Raw genomic sequence first — 25948 nt, 5'->3', positions numbered from 1 at the left:
TTGGAAGACCCATTTGCGACCAAGCTTTAACTTCCTGACTGATGTCTTGAGATGTTGCTTCAATATATCCACATAATTTTCCTTCCTCATGATGCCATCTATTTTGTGAAGTGCACCAGTCCCTCCTGCAGCAAAGCACCCCCAACAGCATGATGCTGCCACCCCCGTGCTTCATGGTTGGGATGGTGTTCTTCGGCTTGCAAGCATTCCCCTTTTTCCTCCAAACATAACGATGGTCATTATGGCCAAACAGTTCTATTTTTGTTTCATCAGACCAGAGGAAATGTTTCCAAAAAGTACGATCTTTGTCCCCATGTGTAGTTGCAAACCGTAGTCTGGCTTTTTTATGGCGGTTTTGGAGCAGTGGCTTCTTCCTTGCTGAGCGGCCTTTCAGGTTATGTCGATATAGGACTCGTTTTACTGTAGATACTTTTGTACCTGTTTCCTCCAGCATCTTCACAAGGTCCTTTGCTGTTGTTCTGGAATTGATTTGCACTTTTCGCACCAAAGTATGTTCATCTCTAGGAGACAGAACGCGTCTCCTTCCTGAGCGGTATGACGGCTGCGTGGTCCCATGGTGTTTATACTTGCGTACTATTGTTTGTACAGATGAACGTGGTACCTTCAGGCGTTTGGAAATTGCTCCCAAGGATGAACCAGACTTGTGGAGGTCTACAATTCTTTTTCGGAGGTCTTGGCTGATTTCTTTTGATTTTCCCATGATGTCAAGCAAAGAGGCACTGAGTTTGAAGGTAGGCCTTGAAATACATCCACAGGTACACCTCCAATTGACTCAAATTATGTCAATTAGCCTATCAGAAGCTTCTAAAGCCATGACATAATTTTCTGGAATTTTCCAAGCTGTTTAAAGGCACAGTCAACTTAGTGTATGTAAACTTCTGACCCACTGGAATTGTGATACAGTGAATTATAAGTGAAATAATCTGTCTGTAAACAATTGTTGGAAAAATTACTTGTGTCATGCACAAAATATATGTCCTAACCGACTTGCCAAAACTATAGTTTGTTAACAAGAAATTTGTGGAGTGGTTGAAAAACAAGTTTTAGTGACTCCAACCTAAGTGTATGTAAACTTCCGACTTCAACTGTAAGTATTCCCACCCCTGAGTCAATACATGTTAGAATCATCTTGGGCAGCAATTACAGTGGTGAGTCTTTCTGGGTAAGTCTCTAAGAGCTTTGCACACCTGGATTGTACAATATTTGCCCCTTATTCTTTTCAAAATTCTTCAAGCTGTCACAGGAGGTTGGTGAAACCTTAAATGGGCAGGACGGGCTCATAGTAATGGCTGGAACGGAATAAATAGAATGGTATCGAACTCATCAAACACATGGTTTCCATATGTTTGATACTATTCCATTGACTCCATTCAAGCCATTATTATGAGCTGACCTCCCCTCAGCAGCCCCCTGTGAGCTCTGTCAAATTGATTGTTGATCATTGCTATACAATAATTTTTAAGTCTTGTCAAAACTGTAACTCGGCCACTCAGGAACATTCACTGTCTTCTTGGTAAGCAACTCCAGTGTAGATTTTGGTGTTTTAGGTTATTGTTGAAAGGTGAATTAATTTCCCAGTGTCTGTTGGAAAGCTGACTGAACCAGGTTTGCCTCTAGGATTTTGCCTGTGCTTATAACTCTATTTTAGTTGATTTTTTATCCTGAAAAACTCCCCAGTCCTTAACGATTACAAGCATACCCATAACATGATGCAGCCATCACTATACTTGAAAATATGGAGAGTGGTATTGGATTTGCCCCAAACATAAGGCTTTTTATTCAGGATAAAAAGTTAATTGCTTTGCCACATTTTCTGCAGTATTACTTTAGTGCCTTGTTGCAAACAAGATGCATGTTTTGGAATATTTGTTATTCTGTACAGGCTTCGTTCTTTTCACTCTGTCATTTAGGTTAGTATTGTGGAGTAACTACAATGTTGTTGATCCATCCTCAGTTATCTCCTATCACAGCCATTAAACTATGTAACTGTTTTAAAGTTACCATTGACCTCATGGTGAAATCCTGAACTTATTTAGGCTTGCCATAACAAAGGGGTTTAATACTTATTATCTCGAGACATTTCAGCTTTTCATTTTTGATGAATTTGTAAACATTTCTACAAACATAATTCCACTTTGACATTATGGGGTATTGTGTGTAGGCCAGTGACAAAAAAACTCAATTTAATATATTTTAAATTCAGGCTGTAACACAACCCAATGTGGAAAAAGTAAAGCGGTGTGAATACTTTCTGAAGGCACTGTACCTGTACATAAAACATAGCATTGCTGGTTTGGGCTATTATATCCAGATTTTTACAATGAACACACAACTTATATTTAAATATCTTGCATTATCAAACTAAATGCATAACTGCATCATATTCATGCTGTAGAGGCAGCGTCAATAGAGATCATGAAATAAATCCACATGGTGAACACAACAGGATGCTGCGACTATGAGACATTCATTTACACAGAGAGACAACAGAATAGATACTCCATCCACACAGAGAGACAACAGAATAGATACTCCATCCACACAGAGAGACAACCGAATAGATACTCCATCCACACAGAGAGACAACCGAATAGATACTCCATCCACACAGAGAGACAACCGAATAGATACTCCATCCACACAGAGAGACAACAGAATAGATACTCCATCCACACAAAGAGACAACAGAATAGATACTCCATCCACACAGAGAGACAACAGAATAGATACTCCATCCACACAGAGAGACAACAGAATAGATACTCCATCCACACAGAGAGACAACAGAATAGATACTCCATCCACACAGAGAGACAACAGAATAGATACTCCATCCACACAGAGAGACAACAAAATAGATACTCCATCCACACAGAGAGACAACAGAATAGATACTTACATAAGGGCCTGCATCCAGTGAGTCTGCGTTGACGATGACGGGGGGAGGGTTCGCCTGCAAAGATAGATGAAGAGATACAACATTACCTCAGTGTGTGTGTGGGTGTGGCTTGCATCACACATTATCAGTCAGCTAGGAGCCAGTAAGTGAATGCCATGGGAACAGTCGTTGTGTTTGTCTCACTGGGGATGGGTGGATGATGGCTACAGTAGGTGTGAGGACTGAGAATGAGCAGTGGGGAAAGGAGACCAGTGGTGTTATTATTGCCTGCTTCCTGTGTTAGACTCCATTTGAACAAACTGTGTGCATGTTAGGACCATTGGGCCATCACCTAGGATATCACAATCATCTCATCCTGTCCCCTACTTTCACTGCCTGTTCTAAATCGCTGGAAATGACAACTTTAAGTCTGGCATCCAACACTTCGTCTATGTTTTGATGGCCTATAGCAGGGGTACTCTAGTACTAGTTGAGATGGTCCAGTCACACACATTTCTTAGGTGGCAAAAGTCTGGATGGATATTGTCATTTATTGGCGTGGTAACAAACTCCCACCCCGCAACCCATGCGACCCCAAAAGGTTTTTATACAGTACTCAAGACCAATCTGTGAGTTAATTTGACCATTGGAAAAAGAGCTACTGCGTAAATACTGCAATGCAGGTTAGATTGAATTGAGCCCCTAATCTTCATTTTCAAGGTGATGATTGCATTTTTCTTCCCAACACAATACCGCAATAAAAGTGAGTCCACACTTCAAAGATTTTTTTGCACCCCATGCGGGATTCGAATTTACACTGCAAGTGGCAATAGATGTCAGGAACTCGGCGCCTTACCACGTATATGCTCGCGATGCACATCATTTTATTATCAGAGTGTGACAGTGGACTTCTGGTAAGTATGCTTTAGTGAGAAAGTGTTGGGATCAGGTACAACTACATTTACCCACACCCAAAATGAATATTCATGAACAATTCCCCCACCCACAACCTCTCACCTGAAAGCATTAGATTTTTTATGAAGAGGTTTGGCAAAGGCTGAAATCAGGGTTGAGAGTTACCATTTAAAGCTAATTTCCTGCAATTCTACACATTTTGCCATGAGGCAGAGAGAAAATGTTGCCCGTATTGGCCTCATTCTGGGTCTGGATCCGGACCGCGTTCCACCTGTTGAATATGGCTGGTCTAAAGGGTCAGTAAGACACAAAAACTGTTGCATTCCTGTATTTTATCAGAAATAGATCTCTTAGGAAGACAATCTGGCTGTTTAGGCTCCATTACGCCACCTAGTGGCTGGTGTTCATTTCCCAACATCTCATGCATGTTGTATCAGAGGAGATGTTAAGGTCCTGTGGAAGGGCACCAGTCAAAGCAGAGTGCAGGAGAGGGCATTGCAAAGATATGCCTCTCACAGCAGCAGTTATAAACATGATTTCTTCTTAGAAAACGTCCCCTCACAAGGATCTGATCCTTCCTTCCTTCCTTCCTTCGTCCCCTCCTTCCATCCATCCCTCCATCCATCCTTCCATCCCTCCTTCCATCCATCCTTCCATCCATCCTTCCATCCATCCCTCCATCCGTCCATCTAGCAGCAGTTATAAACATGACTTCTTCTTAGAAAACGTCCCCTCACATGGATCTGATGTGAATGCTATTCTCAGTTAAATGTTACAGAAAGCCTAGCAGCTCTCAGTAGAGGAGAAGACTGAGGAGGAGCAGGACATAGCCCCAGTAGACTGGACTGGACACAGAGCTGGCCAGCGTAATGGCCTCTCCTTACAGCCCTGGAATGCTGGACCACTTGCTGTTCTCTCTATTGATCTGATTGAGCTGTAAGGTGATGCTGCTGACAGGGCAGCTAGGGGACCAAGGCTGCCTGAAGTCCAGCAGAAGTCCAGCAGAAAGGAGCTACTGGTCCCTCACTACCTCCCCCTGCCTCTCCTCACTGTCTCCCCCCAGTATTCACTATTCACACATTACCAGGGTCTTGGGGCTTTCGATGTGGAACCACTCCTACTGATCCCCATTGATTCCAATCTTCTTCCACCAACCTCTATCGCACACATGCTTTCTCCATGTTTTGGCTGCGTGATGTGGCAGCCTATGGCCTGTGATATTACATATTACATGACTACTTTAAAACGCGACGAGGGGTCGTTTCAGCTACGGGCTGATTGCTTTCGTGGCACAGACTCTCGTACATTCATTTATTTCCGTAGCGTCTCTCCCCCCTAGTGACGGCATTGAAGGATCACTTGAGATAAGTTTTTAAAAGCTTTTGTATTCCTACCTGGCACTTCTTTCACACAGGACTCACAGGAGGTGCAAGCGCGGTGCAACACTCCAATATAACAGGTCACAGTCTGAGAGAAGAGAACCACACTATTTATATTACAGCTCAAGTTATAACAGTCCTTTGATGCTGGCCCATTCTATATGAATACACACATACAATTAGAGCTGGTTTGAGCAGAAAACGCTGAAGCACAGCTAAAATACTGGAGTGGTACTGAAGTCATAAGATGATAGCATCAAGCCCCACTCACTTTGATCGGCATCATTCATCACCTGCTACACCCCAGTATGCCTCTTTATTGTTCCAGAGCTTTGTTATTTATTTTCACTCAGTGACTTCTCTTATTATGGAAAATCCAACATAAAAGCTACATACTGTAGACGTGACCTCTTCCTCAGATCTGTAGTATAGTTTTATGGCTCTGGCTAGCTGTGGACGCACACAAACGTCCCTCAGTCAGCCCAATCATGGCTTGTAATCTGCATATGGATGAACAGATGCTCGCGACAATGCGTGCACGTCTTTCATGTACCGCACACATTTAGGCATTTCCTGTTTATCATAAATATACAGGGCAGAAAGGTTCTCATCAGACCTAAAACAAAAGGCTTACGGCAGCAGCAGCTCCCCTTACATGCTTTTAGAAGTGTGTGTGTGTGTGTGTTAGATGTGCCATAGCACCATAGACAGTGGGGAGACACCCAGGCCTTTAAGAGGTCTATTCATCCCCACAGCCAACAGGTCCCAGTGAGCAGCCGTGTGTAAGGTAGAGGAGAGACGGAGCCTGAGGGCAACAGTGGGGACTATTTCTGCTCTGTCACTGTACTGGACTAAGCTAGTGAACTGAATCCAGTGCCACAGCCAAGGGACCACAAAAGACAAGCACAACAGCAGGAACAAAATGGTTTATCATAAGCAACAGAGAGGTTACGTCCTAGCTGGCTAATCAATTATAAAAAAATAAAATTAAAAAAACAGTGCATGTTACAATAATAGCACTATAAACCTCATAGGGTTCAGACTGAAATATCGTCTGAAAATAAAAACGTCATCCTAGTCTGGGATTGAAGCGGGTAATCCCAGTATCTGTATCACCCTTAACAAGCAAACAAAAAGGGGAAGATAATCTCAGTGTGTGTAATCCTAAATCCTCCCCACAGAGTGGTGTGTTGTCTCTGAAGTGGGAGTTGGGTTGGAGGAGGAGAGGGTTGCTCAGCGTGGGGCCAAGGCACAGCACACAGCTTTATGACATAGATACAGTAGCAGACAGCGTGTTCTTTCTGCTTGGACTGAGAGAGCCCTGGACACGTCCCTGAGAGAGCCCTGGACACGTCCCTGAGAGAGCCCTGGACACGTCCCTGAGAGAGCCCTGGACACGTCCCTGAGAGAGCCCTGGACACGTCCCTGAGAGAGCCCTGGACACGTCCCTGAGAGAGCCCTGGACACATCCCTGAGAGAGCCCTGGACACGTCCCTGAGAGAGCCCTGGACACATCCCTGAGAGAGCCCTGGACACGTCCCTGAGAGAGCCCTGGACACGTCCCTGAGAGAGCCCTGGACACGTCCCTGAGAGAGCCCTGGACACGTCCCTGAGAGAGCCCTGGACACATCCCTGAGAGAGCCCTGGACACGTCCCTGAGAGAGCCCTGGACACGTCCCTGAGAGAGCCCTGGACACGTCCCTGAGAGAGAGAGAGGCTTACACAGTCTGATCTCTAGGCTCACAGAGGTCAAGATAAACACACATTTACAGATCAATACCAGGGTACGGTGCATACAGTGCTGTGTGTATGTGTGTGTATGTGTGTGTGTGTGTACGTGCGTGTATGTGCACGCGAAAGACACGCACACCTATTTAGGCGAGGTGCTGACTAGCAGAGTAGAACACTTGAAAAAATAAACGAGAGCCACACACTCTAGGAGCTCAGATGCAATAATTGAATAACCTAATAACCAACGTTTCGACAGACAAGCTGTCTTCATCAGGGTATAAAGGGCAGAGGGGAACAGGGGAGGACGCCGGTTAAAAAGGTTGGCGACCGTCCAGATGTGGTAGAAGGGTGTGACTGAGCTGCATGGGGGGAATTGACCAAATCTGGATAAGATTATCATAAATTCCCTTAATTTCCTTTTAATTCAAACAGTAATCATTAAATGCTGTTTTCCCAGCCAGCTGTCGCTGTTCACTTCTGTCCACCTGCAGCTCAGGACTCAGGGCAGGCTTGGAGAGGACACACACACACATATAAAGACAAACACATACACACACCCTGCTCAGGATGCTCTCCCAACAGGAATGACTGTACAACCATTAGAACCAACCAATCCCAACTGACCACCATACCAGACAGAAACACTAATGTATATCTGTATACATCCATCTGTTCACATTAGTGTCCTCCAAATTGTTATCTATCAATTTATTGATCCATCCCTCCTTCCATCCATCCCTCCTTCTATCCATCCCTCCCTCCATCCATCCATCCATCCATCCATCCATCCATCCATCCATCCATCCCTCCCTCCCTCCCTCCCTCCCTCCCTCTATCCATCCATCCATCCACCCCTCCCTCTATCTATCCATCCCTACTTTCATCCATCCATCATCCCTTCTGACTTCCATCCCTCCTCCCATCCATCCATCCCTCCATCCATCCCTCTATCTATCTATCCATCCATCCCTCCCTCTATCTATCCATCCCTACTTCCATCCATCTCTCCTTCCATCCATCCATCCTTCTGACTTTCCTTCCTTCCTTCCTTCCTTCCTTCCTTCCTTCCTTCCTTCCTTCCTTCCTTCCTTCCTTCCTTCCTTCCTTCCTTCCTTCCTTCCCTCTTTCCATTCATCCATCCCTCCTATCCATCCATCCCTCCTGTCTTCCACCTCTCCTTCCTTCCTTCCTTCGTTCGTTCGTTCGTTCGTTCGTTCGTTCGTTCGTTCCTTACTTCCTTCCTTCCTTCCTTCCTTCCTTCCTTCCTTCCTTCCTTCCTTCCTTCCTTCCTTCCTTCCTTCCATCCCTCCATCCATCCATCCCTCCCTCCCTCCCTCCCTCCCTCCCTCCCTCCCTCCCTCCCTCCCTCCCTCCTTCCTTCCTTCCTTCCTTCCTTCCTTCCTTCCATCCATCTCTCCTTCCATCCATCCCTCCTTCAATCAATCAATCAATAAAATGTATTTATAAAGCCCTTAACATCAGCAGATGTCACAAAGTGCTATACAGAAACCCAGCCTAAAACCCCAAACAGCAAGCAATGCAGACGTAGAAGCACTGCAATAATCCTTCCTTCATCCATCCATCCATCCATCCTTCGTTCCATCCATCTATCCCTCCTTCCATCCCTCCCTCCGTCCATCTATTAATCTTGTTTCCTCATGTATTATCTCCAAACAGCACTGCACCTTACAGCACTGATTTGGCTCGGGTCTGCAAAGCTACAAAGACTCCCACTAAACCTTGGCAAGCGTAGGGCACAGGCTTCGTCCAAATTGTTAAATAATCAATGTGTTCCCATGACAACCAGTGCTCGCCAGCATTGGCTGCGCGGCCCGCTTAGCTGCCTCTCCCTGGTTCACCTCTCAGGACGTTGACTGCAGCTTATGCGTCTCTCTGTCGCACATGCGTGGCCATGGGCTCAGCCTCAGCTTGGCTGGCCTGCCTGTCTGTCCACATAGCATTAGGACTATAGCTACAATCCTCATCCTGCAATGAATGAATGAAACAGCAGAGGGGCCAGGAGGAGAGACTGTTAGTTATGCTGGTTCCAGATCTCTACTAAATACTGTCAATCAGAGCCCACACGATCAGACGCCCTGTGTCTCCACTACCTAGCTAGAATACAACTTTTTTTTAAATCCTCTTTTGTGAATGAAGTGTGAGGCTACACCTTTAAATTGTTCATCTGATTCACTCAGATTTTTCATTACAGTTATGATTCATTCTCTGAATAATTATATGAAAATACCTATTATTATCATATAAACTCCAGGTAAATACCAGTGAAAACAGTACCGTAAAATAAAGTACAAACAATATTAGCCTATATATAATGATGTCATATGTTGGCACTGCAATAGATAGTGAGGCCACGCCTCAAATGAAATCCAAGCGCCTCCTCATGCAGCAGTATTTCTATGGTGTTTTTAACTCCTTGAGTTCCCTTGGGTACAGGAGGGTTCGGCATTTGCATAGCAATGAGATGCTGACAAGACAATAACCCTCAGTTCCTTAGCAGATATCGCCATCCTCCTTTACAGAGCACACTGATACCGTATGGCAGCCCTGTATGGCAGCCCAATGGCAACATCACAGTGAAATATGACTCTGATCCCCTCTGAGACAGGGTAATGGAGGCTGTTCTGTCTGAAGATACGTGTACCATTAGGAGATGGTTTCCCTCTGCCTTCACTCATTCATGCTGATTACTAAAATATAGACATTGTGTGCCCAAGACCAAAAGTCAATCTCAACCTTCCCTACAGTACCTACTAGGCTTGGGCGGTATCCAGATTGTCATACTTTCATACCGACCTTGTGCCATACCGTGATATTAGGTAAAACCGGCACTGAACACAAGGGGCGCTGTTTTCAAACCTCACTGATACTCTGTAATCCGATGGTTAGCAATGCTAACAAGTACATGTACAATCCCATAGAGAATGCTAACTAAATGCTGCTGAGCGCATTGCGAACATTTTGTACAGTTTCTGATCTAAACTATACAAGTATACAACAGTGGAGGCTCCTTAGAGGAGGAAGGGGAGGACCATCCTCCTCAGTGAATTTCAGAAAAATCTAAATAGGGACACATTTATCCTTTTTAGATAAAACTATACTAAATATATTCACGTCACCAAATAATTGATTAAACACACTGTTTTGCAATGAAGGTCTACAGTAGTCTCAACAGCATTCTGTAGGGTAGCACCATGGTGTAGCCGGATGACAGCTAGTTTCCGTCCTCCTCTGGGTACATCGACTTCAATACAAAACCTAGGAGGCTCGTGGATCTCACCCCCTTCCATAGACTTACTCAGTAATTATGACAATTAGGACATCCTCCAACCTATCAGAGCTCTTGCAACATGAACTGACATGTTGTCCACCCAATCAAAGGATCTGAGAATGATTCTAGTACTGAAAGCATAAGCTACAGCTAGCTAGCACTGCAGTGCATAACATGTGGTGAGCAGTTGACTCAAAGAGAGAGAAAGACAATAGTTGAACAGTTTTGAACAAATAAATGTCTTCAAAAATGAAGGAGAAGCAAGAGAGAGAGCGAGAGAGAGAGAGAGAGCTAGCTATATTTCATCCCCCCCCCTGTGTGTAGCGGTTATGATATGAAGGTTTGGCTTGGAAAGGTTTTTTCGCCTGGTCACAGACAGCTGATGCGTTGTGCACTGAAGTCCACAAGCAAAGGGAAAAGGTGAGATTAGGAGAGCGCACAGATGGAAGAAGGAATTCTACAACGATCTGGCTGCTATGAAAGTGAACTGTGTTTGCATGTGATCAGGGGTGAATTAATTCTGCCGATTCTGTTGAATAAATGTCTTAAAAGGAAGCAAACGGAACGGAGATAAACATACCTGAATTAGACCAATAGAAACTCTCGTTTGCAACTGTTGGAGTAATGATTACACCCTAGATCAGCTAGATGCAGGCAAGATTGTGCACGGTGGTATTGAATGTGTCAATGTCTGTCACCTTGATTACTCAAATTTATCTCGACCTGTGCACCTATGTTGTAAACATTCATTCATAGGCTAGGTTGTAGCTACCTCAGGATGGGTATAGGGAAAATTAGAGTATCATGTAGTAAGTAGCCTAAACCTATCCATTTTACATTGAGCTGGGTGAATGGAATATGAATGACAGTCATCCAATATGCTGTAATAGAAATAAGGCCATTCTCATAAAAAAAAATAAAAAATTGGCCTCACTCATCTTAAACAGCACCGACTGCCACTGGTACACAAGTAACAAAAAAATGCTACTCACAGTTTGCTGCATGCACAAAACAAATATTAGCCAACAAAGCTCTTGATCCAGAAGGGGATTCTCTGCTGTTACCAAGCAAATGCTTGATTTTGGAACTAGCTACTAAATTAGCAAATCAAATGCACAACTGCAGAGCATTTAGCACATTTTAGACAGTTACCTTAATAGTTATAAGATATCTAGCAGGAAAACATTTAGTTGTGAATTCCATACTGTAACTAAGATCACCTGGCGCATGCTGCACAACAATGAGTGACAAGGCTCCGGTCTCTTGTCGTTGTGTGCTTGTAAACAAACACCATGTGACATGTGACTGGGGACTACCATAAGCTTCATAATAATGTGACAGGGGAAATGAAGAACGCAATGTTCTTCAAAGAAATTGTTTGAAGGTATTAAAAAACCATCTGGTGGCTTTTTTCCAAATACCCCGGTATATGGTATATACGGTATTCCACCCAAGCCTAGTACCTACTGATGCTTACAGAACAACGGTTACATACACTATATATATAAAAGTATGTGGACACCCCTTCAAATTCGTGGATTTGGCTATTTCAGCCACACCCGTTGCTGACAGGTGTATAAAATCGAGCACATAGCCATGCAATCTCCATAGACAAACATTGGCAGTAGACAGGCCTTACTGAAGAGCTCAGTGACTTTCACTGTGGTGCCGTAAAATGTCTGCCCTGCTAGAACTGCCCGGGTCAACTGTAAGTGCTGTTATTGTGAAGTGGAAACGTCTAGGAGCAACAATGGCTTAGCCGCGAAGTGGTAGGCCACACAAGCTCACAGAACGGGACCACCGAGTGCTGAAGCTCGTAGTGCGTAAAAATCGTCTGTCCTCGGTTGCAACACTCACTACCGAGTTCCAAACTGCCTCTGGAACCAACATAAGCACAATAACTGTTCGTCGGGAGCATCATGAAATGGGTTTCCATGGCTGAACAGCCGCACAAAAGCCTAAGATCACCATGCGCAATGCCAAGTGTCGGCTGGAGTGGTGTAAAGCTCGCCACCATTGGACTCTGGAGCAGTGGAAACGCGTTCTCTGGAGTGATGAATCACGCTTCACCATCTGCTTGTCCGACGGACAAATCTGGGTTTGGCGGATGCCAGGAGAACGCTACCTGCCCGAATGCATGGTGCCAACTGTAAAGTTTGGTGAAGGAGAAATAATGGTCTGGGGCTGTTTTTCATGGTTCGGGTTAGGCCCCTTAGTTCCAGTGAAGGGAAATCTTAACACTACAGCATACAAGGACATTCTAGACGATTCTGTGCTTCCAACATTGTGGCAACAGTTTGAGGAAGGGCCTTTCCTGGTTCAGCATGACAATGCCCCCGTGCACAAAGCGAGGTTCATACAGAAATGGTTTGTCGAGATCGGTGTGGAAGAACTTGACTGGCCTGCACAGAGCCCTGACCTCAACCCCTTCGAACACCCTTGGGATGAATTGGAACGCCAACTGTGAGCCAGGCCTAATCGCCCAACATCAGTGCCCGACCTCACTAATGCTCTTGTGGCTGAATGTAAGCAAGTCCCCACAGCAATGTTCCAACATCTAGTGGAAAGCCTTCCCAGAAGAGTGGAGGCTGTTATAGCAGCAAAGGGGGGACCAACTCCATATTAATGCCCATGATTTTGGAATGAGATGTTGGACGATCAGGTGTCCACATACTTTTGGTCATGTAGTGTATCAATACAACATCATCTAAAATCGCTTGTCCCTGTCAGCTGGGCAGTGTGTTGTAAGCCGTGTTTGGTTTGTGTGTTTCCTGCAGAAGGTGGGATGAGAGGCGCAGTGAGTTGGTCAGTAGCGCCTCGCTCTGATCCTCGGGCCTTCATTGGCCTCTCGTATGCCACGCTGCAGTGCAATCAATACCTATTCAATTACCATGCACTCAACATCTTATTCAGGCTGAGCTCACTGCCAGAGGGACCAGGGGAGAGGAGAGGAGGAGAGGAGAGAAGGAGATAGGAGGGAGAGAAGAAGGACAGGAGAGAGAGAAGGAGGGAAGGAGAGAAGAAGTGACAGACATATAGACAGTATATAGAGAGAAAGGGACAGAGCGGAAAAGGTGTTTTACCTTGAACCTGCTCTTGTGAATATTACTGTTGTATTCTCCATTAGTGTTCCAATCTCCCTTAGTGTTCCATTCTCCCTTAGTGTTCCATTCTCCCTTAGTGTTCCATTCTCCCTTAGTGTTCCATTCTCCCTTAGTGTTCCATTCTCCCTTATCCCTCTCCTGCAGTCATTGACAAAAGCACCCTCTTTGGCCTCACGGGTGGAATGCTATTCATATTGTTCATAATTTCATTTTATTAATTTTTTTAAACGACGACAATCCGGTGTTTCTATGTCAAACAGTTTTGTTATATTTCAGTGATGTGCATTCGGAAAGTGTATTCGGAAAGTATTCAGACCCCTTGACTTTTTCCACATTGTGTTACGTTACAGCCTTATTCTAAAATAGATTTTTTTTTAAATGTGTTCCTCATCAATCTACACACAATACCCCCTAACGACAAAGCGGAAATAGGTTTTTAGAATCTTTAGCAAATTACAAATAAAAAAAAGTATTCAGACCCTTTGCTATGAGACTCAAAATTTAGCTCAGGTGCATCATGTTTCCATTGATCATCCTTGAGATGTTTCTACAACTTGATTGGAGTCCACCTGTGGTAAATTAAATTGATTGGACATGATTTGGAAAGGCACACACCTGTCTATATAAGGTCCCACAGTTGACAGTGCATGTCAGAGCAAAAACCAAGCCATGAGGTTGAAGGAATTGTCAGTAGAGCTTTGAGACAGGATTGTGTCGAGGCACAGATCTGGGGAAGGGTACCAAAAAATGTCAGCAACATTGAAGGTCCCGAAGAACACAGTGGCCTTCATCATTCTTAAATGGAAGAAGTTTGGAACCACCAAGACTCTTCCTAGAGCTGGCCGCCCGGCCAAACTGAGCAATTGGGGGAGAAGGGCCTTGGTCAGGGAGGCACCTAAAGGACCCGAGGACTCTCAGACCATGAGAAACCAGATTCTCTGGTCTGATGAAACCAAGATTGAACTCTTTGGCCTGAATGCCAAGCGTCACGTCTGGGGGAAACCTGGCACCATCCCTACGGTGAAGCATGGTGGTGGCAGCATCATGCTGTGGGGATGTTTTTCAGCGGCAGGGACTGGGAGACTAGTCAGGATTGAGGGAAAGATTAACGGAGCAAAGTACAGAGAGATCCTTGATGAAAACCTGCTCCAGAGTGCTCAGGACATCAGACTGGCGAAGGTTCACCTTCCAACAGGACAACGACCCTAAGCACACAGCCAAGGCAACGCAGGAGTGACTTCGGGACAAGTCTCTGAATGTCCTTGAGTGGCCCTGCCAGAGCTCGGACATGAACCCTGTCGGAAATCTCGGGAGAGACATGAAAATAGGTGTGCAGCGACGCTCACCATCCAACCTGACAGAGCTTGAGAGGATCTGCAGAGAAGAATGGGAGAAACTCCGCAAATACAGGTGTGCCAAGCTTGTAGCGTCATACCTAAGAAGACTCAAGGCTGTAATCACTGCCAAAGGTGTTTCAACAAAGTTCTGAGTAAAGGGTCTGAATACTTATGTAAATGTGATAGTTCAGTTTATTATTTTCTATACATTTGCAAACATTTCTGAACCTGTTTTTGCTTTGTCATTATGGGTTATTGTATGTACATTGATGAGATATATATATATATTTTAAATCCATTTTAGAATAAGGCTGTAACATAACAAAGTGGAAAAAGTAAAGGGGTCTGAATACTTTTCTTATGCACTGTAAATTGTAATATTGGGATGCAAACTTAAAATTGAATAGATTTCAACTCTACACTGAGTATACCAAACATTAGGAAAACCTTCCTAATATTGATTAGGAAAACCTTCCTAATATTGAGTTTCCCCTCCACACCTTTTGCCCTCAGAACAGCCTCAATTCGTCGGGGCATGGACTCTACAAGGTGTCAAAAGAGTTCCACAGGGATGCTGGCCCATGTTGTCTCCAATGCTTCCCACAGTTGTGTCAAGTTGGCTGGATGTCCTTTGGGTGGTGGACCATTCTTGATACACACGGGAAACTGTTGAGCGAGAAAAACCCAGCAGCATTGCAGTTCTCAACACAAACCGGTGCGCCTGGCACCTACTATCCATACCCCGTTCAAAGGCACTTAAAATATTTTGTCTTGCCCATTCACCATATGACTGGGACCCATACATAATCCATGTCTCAATTGTCTCAAGGCTAAAAAAATCATTTAACCTGTCTCCTCTCCTTCATCTACACTGATTGAAGTGGATTTAACAAGTGACATAAATAAGGGATCATAGCTTTCACCTGGTCAGTCTGTCATGGAAAGAGCAGGTGTTCTTAATGTTTTGCGTACTCAGTGTATATCTGACACGGTACAGGTGTCTTCTTTTTTTTAAGCCCATAACCATGTGTGTATACGTTTGTTTCAAAGTAGATGTGTTTAAGACTACCAAGAATCACTCTGTGTGACCCTGATTTAGCTCACTGCAGTAAAACATTATTAAGGCTGGTTTATACTTTGTCTATCGACATGTCTGTAGACAATTAGAATGTCGCTGGTCAAAACAACATTTAATTTATACTCCGGTGGAATGTTTGTAGACTGTCGCTGCGACTGTCGGTTTCCTTGTGGCAGAAAGTTAAACTTTGACCCTGTCGCTGTGTCCGTTGTCATGGTTACCTGACAGACAGCAACGAGACAGCGCACAAGTAATAAATTCTCCGGTAGATGCCCTGCTTTTATTTCATTGCAAGCTATATTCTGTATATTGTTGTGAATTTCTTTTCCTGTAATAATTAACAAAAATTTGCTAAAGTCATAGAAGGAAATGCTCACTAACAGGGATGTAAACAAATTTGCGCACAACATTTGAGAGAAATAAGGCTTTTGTGCGTATGGAACATTTTTGGGATCTTTCATTTCAGCTCATGAAAAATGGGACCAACACTTTACATGTTGCATTTATATTTTTGTTCAGTGTATTTTGGATCACCAGGCTGCTGATGTCATGCAGCCTGTCTTTTTTGTGTTTATACGTTTTCATAACTACAACGACAATAGAATGTTCATGATGTCAATGCAACAACTGTCTACAGACATGTTGATAGACCAACTGTAAACCAGTCTTTAGTATTCTCCCTTAGTGTTCCATTCTCCCTTAGTGTTCCATTCTCCCTTAGTGTTCCAATCTCCCTTAGTGTTCCATTCTCCCTTAGTGTTCCATTCTCCCTTAGTGTTCCATTCTCCCTTAGTGTTCCATTCTTCCTTAGTGTTCCATTCTCCCTTAGTGTTCCATTCTCCTTTAGTGTTCCATTATTCCATGCAAAACAATTGCACACATTTAGGTATATCATCAGTTATACAGCAAGTAACTGCATTCTTTTCATGATCAGTAAACATCAATGATCATGTAATTTCAGATACGTGAAGGTACCTATCCATGAAGCTAAGCAGGGTTGGTCCTGGTCGGTCCCTGGATGTGAGACCAGATGCTGCAGGAAGTGGTGTTGGAAGGCCAGTAGGAGGCACTCTTTTCTATGGTCCCCCCCCCAAAAAAAATATATGCCCCAGGGCAGTGATTGGGGACATTACCCTGTGTAGGGTGCCGTTAAACGGTTGTCCTGACTCTCTGTGGTCACTAAAGATCTCATGGCACTTATCGTAAAAGTAGGGATGTTAACCCCGGTGTCCTGGCTAAATTCCCAATCTGGCCCTCATACCATCATGGCCACCTAATCATCCCCAGCTTCCAATTGGCTCATTCATCCCCCCTCCTCTCCCCTGTAACTATTCCCCAGGTTGTTGCAGTAAATGAGAATGTGTTCTCAGTCAACTTACCTGGTAAAATACTGTATATATATATTTTTGAAACAAGTAAATTAATTACTTCACTCATAAAGCAGGTCTATTAAACAACATGGTTTCCATGGGAAGAACAGATTTGATGCGAATGATTAAGCATTGTGACACGCTAACAGGCATGATGCTCTTTGGCTTTCTCACAGAGCGAGAATGACTAGCACACACAGTCCCATTTTTATGAAATGATAATTAATAGGCGGTCACAGCTGTCAGCAGCATTCCCTCCTCATCTTGATGTAATATTACTAAAGCATGCTCAGGCTTAGCTTCCTGTTTGGTCACGGTGATCGGCTCCAAATGAGCCTCAGAGAGGTGGCTAGTCTGACCTTCAGCACAGCAGACACAGCCACACTCTGTAAATGGTATTACTTATCATATGCCCTCCACACAACACCACTCCCAGTGGATGCTTCAGTATTCATCAGCCTGTTATGTGGTACTCAAGTTGGAGCATGGGAATGTGTGTCTGATGAGTGCATGTATGTACTGTATGTAGGCTGGTATATAGAGTAGGTGTGTATATAAGTGGACTGTGTGTGTGTGTGTGTGTGTGTGTGTGTGTGTGTGTGTGTGTGTGTGTGTGTGTGTGTGTGTGGACTAAGCCTTACATCTGAGTGTGTGTTTGGGTGTGTCAAATCAAATCAAATACAATGTTATTTGTCACATGCTTGGTAAACAACAAACAGTAAAATGCTTACTGACGTATGTGTTGATGCGTTCATGTAAGCTCGTATTTAAACGTGTGTTGTATTGTGGTTGTCCATGTGTTGTATTAGGGTTGTCCATGTGTTGTATTGTGGTTGTCCATGTGTTGTATCGTGGTTGTCCATGTGTTGTATTGTGGTTGTCCATGTGTTGTATTAGGGTTGTCCATGTGTTGTATTGTGGTTGTCCATGTGTTGTATCGTGGTTGTCCATGTGTTGTAATAGGGTTGTCCATGTGTTGTATTGTGGTTGTCCATGTGTTGTATCGTGGTTGTCCATGTGTTGTAATAGGGTTGTCCATGTGTTGTATTGTGGTTGTCCATGTGTTGTATCGTGGTTGTCCATGTGTTGTAATAGGGTTGTCCATGTGTTGTAATAGGGTTGTCCATGTGTTGTATTGTGGTTGTCTATGTATGGTCAGTGTTTATTTTTTGGGATGCCCAGGGCAGTGGCAGCTTCTGCCTGGTCTGTGGATTACGCTGTGTGGTAAGAGAATCAGCAAAATCTGGGTTAATCATTTAATCTACCCCCCACCCCACACCTCCTTGTCTGCCTGATGCCACTGGTGCCAGGTTACTTGACCCACCGCCGTCCGGCCGCACTGCTCTAATAATTTCCACTCACTATTACACGGAACGCGTCGGAATTGGCACACTATTCCCTATGTAGTGCACTACTTTTGACCACACCTGGACTGCAACAGGCTCTGTCACTCCTCAGATAGATGATTGACGGGTTGCTTCAAATGACCACAAAAAGATGTGCGTCATTACATCGTTACAGGAAATTATGAAAAATAAATAGAATTACTATACATTATTATTACTAGAAATTCGGAGAACGGTGGATACCTTTTCCAATCCATTAACATGGCACACTGATCTGGAGGGGGGAAAACGTGTCATATGTACGCATCATTACCAGTATGCTTGGTATGATCCCGCCCCCACTGCTCCCTCTACATCAGAGGTCTCTACAGATTGCTAGCTCGCAGGCAGCCCTCTCTCGGCTGGTTGCTACCCCTTGTTGCTAAGCTGAGAGCAACACGTGTTCCTCTGTGCTGTTTGGGATTCTGCCTGTACTGAGTGAGAGCCAGCGACAGTGTACAGCACTACGCTGCCATTTTGAAGCTATCTGACAATAATAGTGTTATAATAATGTTTTGCCATCAATAGTCAATTACATTACGACATAGAGGATTTTGTGTTCTGGTCATTAAACATAGTCCCTTACGCGGGCTGTTTCTCTGGGATGCTAAGTGTCTCGTGATGTAATAGCCTTATTTTGGCAGCTTATTTTGGCACCACACTGTGACCTTTGACCTTTGATTGTGTCGGTGTGCTGCTTCGGGGCATTAGCCAAGCTGACAGCTTCCAGGCCATCCCTGCCTGGGCACCACCATACACAGTATCGCCTATATAAACACAAAAACACCCTTGGCTAAAAGAAAACACCAAAACAAATTATGATTAATTTGTTTCTTTAAAAAAATACCATAATTTGAATCATTAAGCTGAACCTGCGAGCCATGGGGAGATGGTGAGGGAAGCAGAGAGAGGCAGTTGTTCAGTAGGGAGAAGTACACTGTACAGGAGAGGCAAAAAGGTGCTGTATGGTCAATCCGCCATCTGCACTGGCCGTGCAGCATTTACGGTGATACAGCCTCGGCAGAAGTCAGGGCATTCATACTTCTTGCGCTTCACGGAGCAGTACAGAGCTGTTGTGAAGGAAGTTGTCAAGGAAGTGAGTTTATGTTTATACAGGACCTCCCGCCCTCACCTACTGTCAACCAATCGTGTCAATGCGGATCTATACGGAGCCCTCCACATTGTTACAACATTTGGGAGTCGCACAGAGATGTGGTACGGAGCTCAATTTGGCCTCTGCATGCCTCCGGAGGCGCCGCAATTGCGTCACAACCTCCACACGGAGCTTCCGACCACATTTTCGGATTAAGCATACATTGCCTTTAAGGGTTCGGCACAGAGCCACTGTTAAAACAACCAACGCCGATGACAGAGCCACCTATGACCCTGACCAGGATAGAGAGAGGATGGAGGGGCTGGTCCCAGGCGGTACCCCCGTGGCACTAGAAACAGCCCAGCAGCCCTCTTCCCCCTCCCCTCCCCTCCCCTCCCTCCAGTCATCATGGCCCACAGGGCTCAGCAGGTCTTTATTCCTCGACCGTGGAACACCCACACACAGCTCCATTCACTGCCTGCCCTCCTGTGCTCTGCCCGCGTTCACGTTGGCTGGCAAAGCGTGTAGGTGTTGAAAGTGATGAAGAATTACAGTAAAGTAGGACAATGGCGAGGCAACAAAAAGTGTGACACTACTTTCTACTGCGCAATTATTAATACATTCATGAGCACGTTTGTCCATATGCTGGTGTATTTACTGCCAAATGAAATGGCGGTGGAAAAAATGTCCTTTTGTTTCAAACGTTTGTATCACTTTGGGAATTGCCAAGCCAATCTGCCTCCTGTTGAGGGTCCAGATTTCCCTGTCTCTTCTTCTCCTGTAAAACACCTCAGGTTGGATCACGACACGCAGGCATCATGGAGGACCGTGTCTCAGCACAGATCAAAGCAGACTCAGAGCAGCCATCATTTGGGTATGGACACATGACACAAACACTGATCAAAGCAGACAGACAAGAGGCTTAAAAGTTGTAACATTTCAGCATAGAGGCCTCAGATCTGATGATAAGGCCTTTTTTCATAGAGTCCTTCAGTCAGGCCATGGGAAGCAACATTGGAGCATGGGGCAAAAGTAAAATATTCAAATTCAATAATATTTAAGATTTTAATATACACTGAGTGTACAAAACATTAGGAACATAGACTGGCCAGGTGAATGACATAGACTGGCCAGGTGAATCCAGGTGAAAGCTATGATCCCTTATTGAAGTCACTTGTTAAATCCACTTCAATCAGTGTAGATGAAGGGGAGCAGACATGTTAAAGAATGATTTTTAAGCCTTGAGACAATTGAGACATGGATTGTGTATGTGTGCCATTCAGAGGGTGAATGGGTAACACAAAAGATTTAAGTGCCTTTGAACGGGGTATGGTAGTAGGTGCCAGGCACACCGGTTTGAGTGAGTCAAGAACTGCAACGCTGCTGGGTTTTTCACGCTCAACAGCTTCCCGGGTGTATCAAGATTGGTCCACCACCCAAAGGACATCCAGCCAACTTGACACAACTGTGGGAATCATTGGAATCAACGTGGGCCAGCATCCCAGTGGAACTATTTTGACACCTTGTAGAGTCCCATGCCCCAACGAATTGAGGCTGTTCTGAGGGCAAAAGAGGGGAGTTACAACTCAATATTAGGAAGGTGTTCCTAATGTTTGGTACACTCGGTGTATATACAAGAAGGTTACAATAAACAAGATCATTCCTTTAGTGTGCTAAGATCAAAGAAGCATATCATGGTAATTTAATATCTCCCATGAAGCAACTCTGTGGTAATTCCATACTGTACATGACTACAGCAGCTCATCACTACATAGTTCTCTCTGAGGACGCTCAGAGGGAGGAATAGTTGGATGTTTCTCTATCTTTACAACACAGAGGAGGGTCATGACCTGAACAAAAAGAACAACAATACTTTGGCGTATAATACCATACTCCCCATGGCCATTCTAGCTGGGATGCGATTTTTTGAAATGACCAAATCTCTAACAGCTTTTCATCTCCTGGGCACAAGAGAGAGCAATCTGTCGTTGCGGTGTCATTGGCTTCATTTTGATAATGCGCTGTAAATAGCACCGCAACCACATGTAACCATGGCATTACCTGGTCAGCCTGCCTAGCGGACACAGCATACACAGGAGATGACATTTCAGGGTATAAAGTGCATGGCCTGATATTGCATCATTCCTCTCACTCCCAAGCCCCTCCCTGCCTCCTTCCGCCCTCTTCTCTCTCTCTCGGCTCATCCCCCCCATCCCTGCCAGGCACGTCATCAGGCTTAGAGATATTCCAATGAGCATATGCAACGCTTGGATTTGTCTAATTACATAATTTGAATTTTAAATGAGGAATATTAATCCACATCAGCCCATATTGGGTTTTATAAACTGGCTGATCATGATCTGCAGCCTCTCCAGCAGCCTATTCACAGCAAGGCTCTGGGGCTCGGCTGCCTGGAAGACCTCTCTGTGTTACACAAGTGGTACGCTAAGTAACACAGGAGAGGAGAGGGAAGCAGCACTAGTACCAGAATGGCTCCTCATTCCTCCACTAGCTGTCTCTACCTAAAACAGCATCCTTCTCTGCCTGTGCAATAGCAGTGGGAGCCTATAGGATTCTTTCACAAACATCTTCATTTTACATGTTGGTGAAATAAAAACATTTATGAAAACGTGTATGTGTGTAATCTGTGTACGTATGTGTACTAGCTACATGTACTCCATATCTACAGTGGCATGAAAACATCCTTTGCTAAAAAAGGCCCTTTGCCTTGCTGCCTGCTTGCCTGCCTTACTACCTGTCTGCCTTACTACCTGTCTGCCTTACTACCTGTCTGCCTGCCTACCTTACTACCTGTCTGCCTTACTACCTGTCTGCCTTTCTACCTGTCTGCCTTACTACCTGTCTGCCTTACTACCTGTCTGCCTTACTACCTGTCTGCCTGCCTACCTTACTACCTGTCTGCCTTACTACCTGTCTGCCTGCCTACCTTACTACCTGTCTGCCTTACTACCTGTCTGCCTGCCTACCTTACTACCTCTCTGCCTTACTACCTGTCTACCTTACTGCCTGTCTACCTTACTGCCTGCCTTACTGCCTGTCTGCTGCCTTGCTGCCTGCCTTGCTGCCTGCACGTCAACATTGCAGTCTCTCTCCATAACTAACAGAGCAGCAGAGCTTATGTACAGCTCTGGTTAAGATTGCACCATGGCAACACACTGGCTCCCCTCCTCTCCCCTCCCCTATCCTCTCTTCTTAACTCCCCTCCCCTCCTCTCCTCTCCTCAACTCCTCTCCTAAACTCCTCCCCTAAACTCCTCTCCTCTCCTCTCCTCTCCTCTCCTCTCCTCTCCTCTCCTCTCCTCTCCTCTCCTCTCCTCTCCTCTCCTCTCCTCTCCCCTCCCATGCCATCCCCTCCTCAACTCCTATCCCCTCCCCCCAACTCCTCTTGTCTCATCTCCTCTCCTCTCCTCTCCTCCTCTCCTCTCCTCAAGCTCCTCCGCCCCAGCGACAGAGACACAGCTGAAGACGCCTTATGGCTTCACATGTGGGAAAGCAGCGCTCAACATTACTGCCTTACTTATTCTAACACAGGGATATGTACTAGGATATTATGTAATTCAGTTCAACTACAAATTAGGGCCATCTCCAAGATACAAACATCAGTGCTTAGACATCACGCAGTTGCCCTCAGTGAATCTTTGTTTGTAAAAGGCTGGCAAGAGTGATATTGAGACACATGAATGATAAGGCCATTCATCAGATCGTTGATCATTTATGCGATTCATTGACATGAATAGCCCTGCACATTCAGTGACCAACACTAGGAGCCTGAGCTCTGTGACATTACCATGGGCCAATAGACAGACTGAGACGACTGAGAGAGCAGGCAACCAACCCCAGGTTCAAGCCCATCCAGCCCTGGCTTTGCTGCTCCGATTGCAAATGTAGCGAGCAGGCTGAGGCATCTCGCTATTGCAAAGGTTTAACGGGAGTTCACATCTCTTTTCCTATTTCCAGAAGCAGCCCTTCCGAAAATCACGATCACTAATGTCACATAATAAACTGCTGTTCTTCTTTTTTTCTGTCTTTGCCAGATGCAACATGAAACACGAAGCAAATATCTATTCTGTGCTCTTCAAGCATCACCGCCCTTTCCTTACTTGTCACGAGTTTTGGGGGACTCAGGTTTCAAGAGGACACCATCAGCCTGAGGTTAAATAGTCCACAGTTGACCCTAAATACCCAACAGACAACAGGTCTATACTGCATTCACCAGTGGTGGGCACCAATATCAATAATTTGATATGATATTGATATCGTTTGAGGCATCAGTTTATCCTTTCTGTTAACCTACACTTCTATGTAAAAAAGAATACATGACTGTTCCTGCATTCACAAAACCCTCTCAACTTAGCATACTTAAAGGGTTAGTGTGACATTTTGGCAACTAAGCCTTTTTTTCTACTTACCCAGTCAGATGAACTCAAGGATACCATTTTGGATACTGCATTCTAGTTGTTCCTGTGGACTTCCAGTCACTGTGCTAACGCTAGTTAGCAATGGCTCCAGAAACTATCTTCAAACTTCCTTCAAACTGCACGCAGAAACATGGTATCAAAGAGTTCATCTGACTCTGGGTAGTAGAAAGAATTGCCAAAATGTTGCACTATCCCTTTAATTGCCTGATCATGGTGCATTGATTGATGCCCATTGCATTCAGACTGTTTGGGTAGGTCTTAGGCTCTCAGAACATTCACACCTGACCTAATGGGAAACTAGTGAACATTCAAACAGTGGCAATGTTTCTTTTTATTTTTTTAAATTTTATTTCACCTTTATTTAACCTGGTAAGCCAGTTGAGAACAAGTTCTCATTTACAACTGCGACCTGGCCAAGATAAAGCAAAGCAGTGCGATAAAAACAACAACACAGAGTTACATATTGGGTAAAACAAAACATAAAGTCAAAAGTACAACAGAAAATATATATACACTGTGTGCAAATGTAGCAAGTTATGGAGGTAAGGCAATAAATAGTGCAAAATAATTACAATTAGTATTAACACTGGAATGATAGATGTGCAAGAGATGATGTGCAAATAGAGATACTGGGGTGCAAATGAGCAAAATAAATAACAGTATGGGGATGAGGTAGTTGGGTGGGCTAATTACAGATGGGCTGTGTACAGGTGCAGTGATCGGTAAGGTGCTCTGACAACTGATGCTTAAAGTTAGTGAGGGAGATAAGTGTCTCCAGCTTCAGAGATTTTTGCAATTCGTTCCAGTCATTGGCAGCAGAGAACTGGAAGGAATGGCGGCCAAAGGAGGTGTTGGCTTTGGGGATGACCAGTGAGATATACCTGCTGGAGCGCATACTACGGATGGGTGTTGCTATGGTGACCAATGAGCTAAGATAAGGCGGGGATTTGCCTAGCAGTGATTTATAGATGGCCTGGAGCCAGTGGGTTTGGCAACGAATATGTAGTGAGGACCAGCCAACAAGAGCGTACAGGTCACAGTGGTGGGTAGTATATGGGGCTTTGGTGACAAAACTGATGTTTTATTGGGGAGGGGATATGATATCAATAATGGAAAAATGTGACTGATATCAATATGGACTTTCCATATCGGTGTCTATCACTAGTATTTATGAACAGCATACAATATGGTCTCCATCACAAGGATTTTTCTCTGCAGTCTCTGAAATATCTGCCTTCAGAGACAAACCCAAGGCTACTGCTCAAGTGAGGTTCAATTCAAGACAGAAAAGACAAAATGAAGGTAACATTTCCACGAATTCCAATCGTATGTCACGTGCACATGCATACTGCACGATCCCACCTTTTCCTCGTATTGATAGGAGACTCACAAAAGCCAGTGTTGGAAAGGGAGATGGCATGCTTGTGGTATTTCCAGGTGGTAGTCGTGTATAAGCCCATAAAGACTTGAGGAGTGGCTTTCTAGTCCAGCAAAGTCATCGCAGTCATGACTCCTCTCTGTGCTACGTCTCATCAAACTAGGTCTTTATCCTAGTCACCATTCAGATAGGCAAACATACATATAATATATATGTAGTCTCTCCTAAGACCAGCTCTTCAGACCAACTCTATACAGTAAAGAGAATCAAATCCTCACTAGGATTTCGAATAATTATCCATGTTCACACCTCAGCTACACTTCCCTCTGTATTTATTTGGACAGTGAAGCTAAAACCTTTAATTTGTCTCTATACGCCAGCATTTTGGATTTGAGATGACATTTTTTATATGACGCGACAGTACATAACGTCACCTTTAATTTGAGGGTATTTTCATGTGGTTAATGCATCTCTTCCCATGTGTAGCGTAGTTGCACTGAGTGCCATCTCGATAATGCATTATCCAAGCAGCCCTTCAGCCATTTGGTCTTC

The 25948-nt window shown here is 44.5% G+C and overlaps 1 protein-coding gene across 2 annotated transcripts in view; it reads right to left on the bottom strand.

The window, feature by feature from the left end:
• Positions 1-25948, bottom strand: part of LOC311105075 (disks large homolog 3-like) — a 138075-nt gene that overhangs the window by 48129 nt on the left and 63998 nt on the right. For both annotated transcript variants that reach the window (XM_084147069.1, XM_084147070.1), the window contains exon 5: positions 2921-2974. In XM_084147069.1, coding sequence (XP_084003195.1) covers positions 2921-2974 — 54 coding nt within the window. The remainder of the gene's footprint in view (positions 1-2920; positions 2975-25948) is intronic.

This window comes from Coregonus lavaretus (genome assembly GCF_964263955.1).
Source record: "Coregonus lavaretus genome assembly, chromosome: 29".
Classification (NCBI taxonomy): Eukaryota; Metazoa; Chordata; class Actinopteri; order Salmoniformes; family Salmonidae; genus Coregonus; species Coregonus lavaretus.
This window is presented reverse-complemented; position numbering and strand designations above follow the sequence as displayed.